This window comes from Gopherus flavomarginatus, chromosome 4 (genome assembly GCF_025201925.1).
Source record: "Gopherus flavomarginatus isolate rGopFla2 chromosome 4, rGopFla2.mat.asm, whole genome shotgun sequence".
NCBI lineage: Eukaryota > Metazoa > Chordata > Testudines > Testudinidae > Gopherus > Gopherus flavomarginatus.
The window spans coordinates 110,834,543-110,844,134 of NC_066620.1; the positions used below are offsets into that span (position 1 = coordinate 110,834,543).

Consider the following 9,592-nt stretch of genomic DNA (forward strand, 5'->3'; position numbering starts at 1 on the left):
TCCAGCTGCATTTCATCCAACCCTAGGGACTTAAAGGCAAACTCTTTTCTCAGATCTGCATGATTAATCTACAGTGGCTAGATGGAGTAGCCACTAAAGTCAGGGGATACTGATCTCTGTCATGTGACGGGTATTTACCTTTGTAAACCTGTCCCAGGTCAACTGAGTCCAGCACTTCTGATTGGAACCCTACAAATATATGAGCCCATCTTGACTCAGATATTCAGTTTTCTCTATTTGCTCTTAAATTGTGCTCTAATTTAACTGCCTGTTCAGTAGTCCCAGTAATTACCAGCCTGGCAACAGTTTGATGGGTAAGATACTATGTCCAGGTCTCTCACGTGGTAGTGCACAGCACTAATCAGCAAGCCACTGTGCTAGACACCACCATTTTAAAACTCCAAACATAATGATGATTGTTCTCAACCGCATTTGTGCAACATCTGTATCTCAATTTTCATTTCTGTAAAAAAATTGCTGATGTCTGCTTAAACACCTCTGCAACCAGATGGACTTTTAGCTCAAATTCTTTTCCAGCATTTGGTGTAGTGGCAGACATAACTTCAACCTGTTATTAGATCAGAGGTTTCTAAATGTAATATTCAATTAATGGTTTGAGGTTTTCCTCAGAAACTGCTCCTGAACAATACACATTCCAGCAGCTGTAGCAGCAAAGGCAGTTCAAGTTAAGAATTTTTGGAAAGCCTTCAGAAGAGTGTGTAAGAGACAATCTGGCATTCGATGAGGAATTCCAAACAAACTGGGAAACAATAAAAAAATAAAATTTCCTCCAAAGTTCCACCAAGCTGGGATTAGCCCACAGCATTTTAAGAGAGGCGCAGTGAGTTCCCACAGCTTTCCCTGCAGGTTTCTGTTGTCCTTGTACAAGAAATGGAACTGGAAACAGGTACATAATTGTGAAATTAGGGCTCACAACTTCCAATGATTTCAAATGGAGTTGTGCACTCATCTGAGGACAGAAATAGACCAATGCAATTTCACAATTTCTTTTTAACAGAAATTTTTTAAAACCTCAATGTTATGTTTTCTTTAAAAACAAAACAAGACACTTTTCAGAATATATTACTTGAAACAATTAGCCTTCAATTTAAGGCCCTTATCCATCAACTATAGCTATGTGAGTGGACCCTTCCACCTACATAGAGTGCCGCTGATTTCCCTGGGGCTGCACACTGGTTGCCTGTTAGAATGGTGGAGCCTCAATGAAGTCATGGGGCTCTGCAAGGGATCTGATTGCAATACTGGGGTCTGAAGTTTCACCTACCTTGAGTCAAATTTTGCATTCCTTGCATGTGCATAAGGACTGCTAGATTAGGCCCTAAATTGTCCTGACTTTGTTTTGTTCCAGTCAGCTTAAAATTTCCATGCATATTTACAGTAAATAAATTTGTCCCAGTTACTTACACTCTAAAATTCTCAGCTTCTTGTCTTGGGTGAAAATCTTTGGTGTTGTCCTGCTTTGTGAATGGTACTATTATGCTGAATATTTAGTTTCCCTATGTGTAACATTTTAAACAAATGTGAAGTGTGTTTCCATGTATTTTTAAAAGTTGCATATATGTATATTATAGATTGGTATACACACACACACACACTCACACACACACACACTTTTCAGTGTGTGTATGTATGTGTGTATACACACACACACGAGTAATTCTCAATCAGAATGCAAAGATACAGTATACCTACTGTGATGCATAACTGCAGTTTATTCTCACACAGTTTTCTACATTCTGTCCATTTATTTTTGTCAAATCGCAACTGCTATTTCTCTGTGTAATACACAAATTCCTTATCTCTAAATGGCTAATAATAATTGTCACCTGGTCACATCACAGGGGCAGGGATCTTTGTGATGTCTACCTTTGTGTTTTTATAGCACTGTGCAAAACAGGAACCTGACCCTGTAATATAAATTCAAATAATAAAAATATGATTATTGTTGTTATATGGCTCTCTCAATAACTAGACTCTAATTATGCAAATCTGTACCTTAATTGACTACTATATTCTGTCTGCTCTGATAGGCTCATGTACTTAGAATTTTCATTTCTCATTCTCTTGGCTGAAGCAGAAAAACTCTGCATTTTCATGAGAGCAGAAGAATCTACACACAAGCAAACAAAATGGGCTTAAAATGGCTTAAAGTTTACTTTTTGTCTGGAAAAAAGTAAAACAAATTCAGCCTTTTATGTGCTGCATTCCCTTTAGAAGCATCACCCCCAAGCAATACCATTTCCTCCTCCCCCAAATACCTTTTCACTCTGATAGATGCCAAGAATAAGAATAATTGAACGTGCTTTAAACTGTATTTAAAACTGAATGGGGAAAACACTTCTTCTACCAATCCAGTTGTGTTTAGCAAATAAGAAAGAGGGCAGGCAGTGGGAGAAGATGCCAACTCAGACACGCCACTGGGTCATTTCTGAGAGCAGCTTGCAGGCAGAAGTTTTAAAGCAACCACTTTCCCCCTGTTCCAGTTGTTTTTAGTGGCGTAGCAGGAATCCAAGTCTGTAGATGCAGGCTCTGAGACTCACTGCAATGGGTTTTAAAACATAGTGTAGACAAACTCTTTCCTCTGCTGCCTCTTCTGTTGGCAATTTACTGTAATAGCACAACTGAAGTGGAGATTAAGAGCCCTTCCAGTCCAGTTTTAAATGCTGTTTAAAGAACAATATATATGGTGGTGGGTTTTTTTCTTGGCACAAAGACCTATAAAGAGAGAAATCTATAATAACCTGATGGTCCTTTCTGTTGATTTAGTAATAGCTGTATAGGGGGCTTCTAGGTCCTACAGTAATTCAAATAATAAATAACTATGATAATATATCGTGAACTAATACATTCTTCATCCTTTGTCCTCCAAGTCTGTTTACCCCGGCTATGGTATTTGACTCATAAACAGGAAGCATAGCGGTCTTCAACATCTCTGTTTGCTTTTTAAATAAAGAATGCAGGTTTTTGATGGTGCTGTGCATTGGAAGATCATCAGTTGAATTAGTTTTCTTGGTTCTTCTCTCCTCTTCTCTCCCCCCCGCCATTTTCTTCTTTTATTGTAGATACAAAATAATTCCAACGGCAAATGGTATTTAATCCTTTACAGATTTAAGTAATATATTATTTTTATTGCTTTCTTCAAACATTTGCTTTATTTGTGATACAGCAACTCCTACTGTCAATTCTTTAGCCCACACAAAGATTTGAAGAGATACTGGTGCCTTCTGAAGGACTTTGAAAAGAATAGTGTTTAGAAACAGTTTTGCAGATTTTAATTTTTTTTTAATAATTCCTTTTTCTTATTCTTTGTTTCTGTGATGTTAGCACAGAACCAAGATTTCCATTCTCAGGCTTTTGTCTGTTCCTGCTGCTTCCCTTCTGGAAGTCGTGCAGTATTATGGGTTGCTGTGGAAATTATCATGTCATAAATAGAAGATGTGATGTGGAATAAGCAGTAGGAACACACAAGATTCCATAAGCAAACAGTCCCTTGTAATAAAGAAAATGGGAAGAGAAATGTAGAAAATATACAATGCATAAGCAGAGTTTGTTGGTACTGCATGGTTTTTCAGAAGGCACGAACATCTCTCCACAGCTGTATAACCTCCAGGGGCAAAGGGAACAATGACCTAATAATGAATGTGACCTATGATGTCTTTTACATTAATAAGAATACGAAAATAGTGAAGTACTTGTGTTTTTGAGGGATAATTGTTGTTTTATTTTGACCCCAGCAGTTGGCACTGGCCAAAGTGACTTCCGTGGGCATTCGATGCATGTCCCAGATCACTATTCCACACTAGGGAGACTAGACAGCTACCACTCTGCTATACAGAGATCTGAAACCAAGGACACCAGCTGCCAGACAGAAGAAGTCAAAGTTGTGCCCCCTTCAGTGAGAAGAATACGAGCACAGAAAGGACAAGGGATTGCGGCCCAGATGTCGCAGTTCTCCAGCTCATCTGGAAACATGTCTGTGATGAGTGATTCCGCTGGGGTTATATTTGCCTCTCGCCTAAATAACAACATGGGTTTTCATAGCCTGCCTCGACCTGGAGCAAGAGTGTCTCTGCAGTCACTGGACCAAAGGCAGAGCATCTCTAACCAGGCAGAAGACATCACTGGCAGTTTGTCACACGAGATAAGCAAGTTGCAGGTTGATAATAGTGTGGTCCATATGAGGAATAACCCTAGGACTGGAACACTGACACGGCCAAAGTCCCAAGAGGTGAGAAGTTATGAGAGTGAAAAAGCTGCAAGCCCAGCATGTGTGGTCTCTCCTCATGCTACATATGCAACCAGCATCATACCAAATGCCACAATATCATCCTCTTCAGAAGTTATTGTGATTCATACCACCCAGAGTGCTGGACCATTGGATAGTAAAATCACCAGCTCATCTTCCTACACAAAACCCAGAGACAGTCCTGTTGCCAACAATGCAGTAAGCATGAAAGAAGATCACCATTCTTCTAGTGGTAACTGGAGTGAGAGCAGCTCAACACGCCACTCCCAGACCTCAGACACTGTCTCGTCTAATGCTACCATGATGCTCTCCCTTGGTGACTCAGCAGTATCTCTCAGCACTCCAGGAAATGTGGAGAATACGTCCCAAAGTATGAGCTATAGCTGTAGAAACAATCTCCCTTTCCCAGGCCACTCCCAGAATAGCGATGGCAGAAGTGAATCCAGTTTTTCAGGGGACAGATCACAAAGCAACAGTATAAACAGCACAGAGCACTGGGTGTACGAATCTAGAGAAAATGATGAGACACCCTCCCACAAGCCAACCTGTGCCGCGGCAGGTTATTCCACTCCTGTAAGCAACGTGAGTAGCAGCAGCCTAGAGCGGACTTCTGTCAAAGAAGATTCAAGTTCTCTGTATTCAGTGGACCATGATGGCTACTACACTACCATGCATATGGACTCTGGACTCAAGTCAAGTAAACTATGCAATAGTAATAATGGTTTTGGAAACCCCAGGCACAGTGTGATTAATGTTTTTGATGGAAATGAGAAGAAAAATCAAGACGAGCGGTCAAGCAACAGTGACAAATCCCTCATACGAAACATATCTTTGAAAAAAGCAAAGAAGCCACCTCTTCCACCATCCAGAACAGACTCGCTCAGAAGAGTCCCAAAAAACAACCCCCAGTCCAGCGGACAGGTACTTGATGAAACACTAATCGCTACCCTCCAGCATTCACTGCAGTTAAACCTTCAGTGCAAAAATGGTAGCTCCCCATCCCAAAGTCCATGCAGTGATTATGAGGATCCCTGGGTGCTGCGCTCTCGCAGCCAGAGCTCTGTCAGCGCAAGTAGCAGCATGATGTCCACAACAGCTCCAAATATGTACTCTCTCTGTACTGTCACTCCATCACAGAGTGACACAAGCAGCATCAAGTCAGAGTATGCTGACCAATGGGGTTACTACAGTGACTGTGCTGGGATGCCAGATGATCAGTTCAAATGCCCAGTGCCTCGTTCTGCAAGCATGACAGCCAGCCTCAATGATTACAGCATCAGCCACCTCAATGAGGGCTCAAGGGCTTCTATGCCCCAAGTGGCCAGTGGACTGACCAAACCAAAGAACACTTCTCCAGAGAAGTCTCACAGAGTCACATCACCATCTAGTGGGTACTCTAGTCAATCAAATACACCCACAGCACTTACTCCAGTGCCCATGTTTTTAAAATCCATGTCACCAGCAAATGGGAAATCCAAGTTGAAACCGAAAGTGCCTGAGAGAAAATCTTCTCTGCTATCTTCAATATCCGTCTCTTCATCCTCCACTTCTCTTTCTTCCAATACATCTACTGAAGGGAGTGTGAACATGAAGAAACTGGACCTAGCCCTGACCTCCCCTCCTGATGCTGCTGGTCCTCCACCTCTGACACCTCCACATTCCCCTGATCATCCTCTCCCTCCTCCGCCCCCTGCCCCAGCAGATGGAATGGATCTGCCTCCATTACCAGCCTCTCCCAGCTTCCCCCCACCACCGCCAGAAGCTATTATAAATCCTTCCTTTCCCCTGAGTGGTCCATGGTTTCCTTCTCCTCCACAGGAAACATCATTCAGTCCTTTTTCGGACCCTTCTCCTCCCCTTCCATCCCCTTCTTCCTCCATATTCCCCAATGTAGTACCTCCACCAGCACCACCTCTTGACCCCAAACTGACACAAGATGCAACTAAATTCACACAATATTCTAAGAATTGTAATCAGGATGATTCTGGCTACAGTGCAGTGAAACAGCCAGCCAACAAGCAAGATTGCAGTAGGCCTGTAATGCCCTTAATAACCACCAAAGCACTGCAAATGGTACAACTGAGGTCTGTGAAAAAATGTACAGGTGCACAGACTGAACAATCAGCTGGATCTATTTCTGAAGCCAACTCTCAGGAAAAAGCAACTGTAAGTTTCTCACCACAGCCTTCTCTAAAACCATCTCTTTCTCTAAGGCTTAGTAACAGCCTGGATGAAGAGATGAAAGCTCACAGTCCTTCCTTCAAAAACTTAATTCACACTCCTCCTCAGAGCTCACTTCCAAATCTCAGTGACAGTGCACCTGAGATCAACAGTGGTCAAAAACCTGGAAATGCAGCAGATCTAATACAAACCTTTGAAGCTGATGTATCAGGAACAAATATTGAAGAAGCATCTCAGTCTCCTGTGCAGAATGAAAAATCTCACGCTGACTGTATTAGTATACTGTTTCAGGTGCCATCAGGGTCTGCAAACAAGAACCAGGGTATATCATCAAACAAGAAGCCACCTCCTATTTCAAAGAAACCGAAACTGTTCCTCATTGTGCCACCTCCGCAGCTCGATTTTACAGCAGAGAAAATAGCTAACGTGAGTGATCCTGTCAGAGGCACATCAAGTCCAACTAGGAGAGAGACTGCACATTGCGAAGAAGCAAAAAATTGTCTTACAGATGGACTCAGTTCCAATGAGATGGACTCAGGCAGATTGGTTCCTGAGGGAGGAGCTGCTGGTTCCACCTTCTTCGAAACAGTGGAAACCAATGTCTGTATGGTACAGCCTGTTGCATCACCAGTTCAAGAAGCTCCCAGGCAGGAGCAGCAGACCACTTTGGATGAAGGAAGTAGTTCAGACAGCAATGGAGATGACAGCAGTAACACTGACAGACATCTATCTCAAGAGGATGAAAGTGGTAAGTCTGTCTTCTTTTATCCTTCAGGTGTAGCAGGAGCTAGTTTACTGATGGTGGGGGTTGGAGGAAGTGCGATAGCATTCAGATTTTCACTCACAGAAAGGGAGATGTGATACTAGACTAAAAATCATAAGGAAAATAACAGGGCTCAGATTAATCTCTGATAAAGATTCTCTATCTCCGTCTTAACCTTTAGTCAGAAGAGCAGTGGAGATACAAGCAGTGTTTTATTAACTGCATCATCTCTTTTAAAAATCCTGGGAAAACCTGGTTAGTGTGAAGAATTTTGGTGACTAGTTTTAATTGAAGCCCTAAAAAAAACCCTTAAAACTTAATTTTGTGCTGTGTATATGTAAACAAACATAGGCATTTCAGACACTGCAGTTCCCTCAAAAAAAAAAATCATTGTGAAATCAGAGAAATAGTGAGAAAACGGTTTGTTCAGTATATCCCTTCAATGTTTCACTTACTGTAGTGAAGAATATGGAGGGGTGTTTTAGCGGATAATGTGCCGTTTGGGACTCCGGTGACAGCCTGTCTGTATTTTTTTATTCCTTCTGATTAGCTGAGGTGTTTGAGACAGGCACAACAAATAATTCATCACTGCCAAGCAACAGTTACAGGGCAGGGAGTGAGGAGGTGGCAACGCCAGCTAGACCGAGAACTACTGAGGATCTGTTTGCAGCCATTCACAGGTACTGCGGAAGTTGCTGTCAGTATTGCTCCATCCACTAACTCTCTCACAATTCAGTTAAGTCTCCTCCATAGAAACCTAATTTTGATCATTTTTGTTTTTACAGCAAAACCCTCTTTATTTTCTAGTAAATAACTGTAGTTGGAAATCAGTAATAAACACAAGAACGTGCGTTTTATTGCTTTATAATAATATTTAACTAATTCCACATTAAAAATTGCTCACAGTTAAACCAGTTTTGATAACCTTACAAATCTCCTGACCCCTGAAAATTTCATGTTACACCTTGTGTATATTGTATTATTCTTAATCTGCCTGATTAACTTTACTTTTGCTTTCTCTGTGTATCTTTTTGTTTTCATTCCCTTTCCCTTCATCCCTTTCACTCTCCTTCGCTGGTTATATGGTGCAGTTTGGGACAGAGGCTCAACGCTAATGCTTCATGGCAAGCGTGGCTTAAACTGGCAAGTAACATAATATGTCAGTCATATGGCAAAACATATGACAAGTGCTGGATTATAGTTTGCCATAATCCAGTCTGAAGTGGAGTATTTTGTGTCAAATTGGTTTAGCAATGAAGAGTGCAATACAGATTCCCCTCCCAACTCAATAGGTACTCAATAAAAACCTCTCAACTCAATAGGTACCTGATTTTTCATTTAGCTTTCTTTTGATTTAAAAAAAATAACACTTCAATGAGAAGCAGGTACACCATTTAACCCAGCAGATATGCAGAAAAAAATTATCTATAATTGGAACAGCTGAAGAGCTTGCATTTGGAATGTGTGTGGTAGTGGTGCCATCTTATGGCCATGTAGTTTTCTTCAAAACACATATGGGCCAAATTTCCAAAGGGTCATTGTAATTGGTTACTTGCACTCACTAGGAATGTAATTACTCAGTTTGTGTACACGGTTTGTGTGGCTTTTCCATCACAAATATTAGAAAAGAGGAAGTCAGGACACTCAGGACGCATATATGATTTCATTTGTGAAATAATCCTCTCCATTTTAGACATTATATCACAATGTTGGCTTTCCATAACTTTTTGATATCCCTTCAAAAAGAAAATTGTGATATAATGTCTGAAGCTGAAAGAATTATTGTACAAAGGAAATATTGGTTTCTTGAGGACAATATTTTACATTATATACACACAAAGGTTCGCTCTGCATGGAATACATACATGGAATTAATGTGTGCCTTATGGCTGAGGGGTGAAAACATTATCTATACACACACATACACATTCTACACATAATATAAAAATAAAATAGAGCTGTTAGTGATGCCTATAGTTAATATTACCTGGGATTTCCCTTTAAAAGACCCCAGTTTTCAGTTGCTTATAATTTTGTTAAACTTTAACTACTAGGGCTGAAATTTTCCATGTTAGGTGTCTGCTTCAGGCTGAATTTTTAAGGAAGTTTCAGCATAAAATGGTTCGGTTTGAGAACAATACTAGGAATAAATAAGATTGTTCTGGCCATGTTAAAATACTTTTTTCTTTCTCTCCTAACCCTAGCCTCTCCCTTCCCCTCCCTCCCCAGCAACGAGACATTGAGAAGGTCCTATGTCTCCATGCTTTGGAGCAGGGACTTGAAATTTGGCAAGGAATTCAGCCTAGGTTAGAGATGTGCCTTTTGCTCTCCCTGTGAAATCTGGCTGAAAAATAAACCTCTGAAAATCTTGCTTTGTGCAT

The 9,592-nt window shown here is 41.0% G+C and overlaps 1 protein-coding gene across 4 annotated transcripts in view; it reads left to right on the forward strand.

Annotated features, from left to right (window-relative positions):
• Positions 1–9,592, forward strand: part of NHSL1 (NHS like 1) — a 254,240-nt gene that overhangs the window by 238,164 nt on the left and 6,484 nt on the right. For all 4 annotated transcript variants that reach the window (XM_050949408.1, XM_050949409.1, XM_050949410.1 and 1 more), the window contains 2 exons: positions 3,756–7,196; positions 7,762–7,891. In XM_050949408.1, coding sequence (XP_050805365.1) covers positions 3,756–7,196; positions 7,762–7,891 — 3,571 coding nt within the window. The remainder of the gene's footprint in view (positions 1–3,755; positions 7,197–7,761; positions 7,892–9,592) is intronic.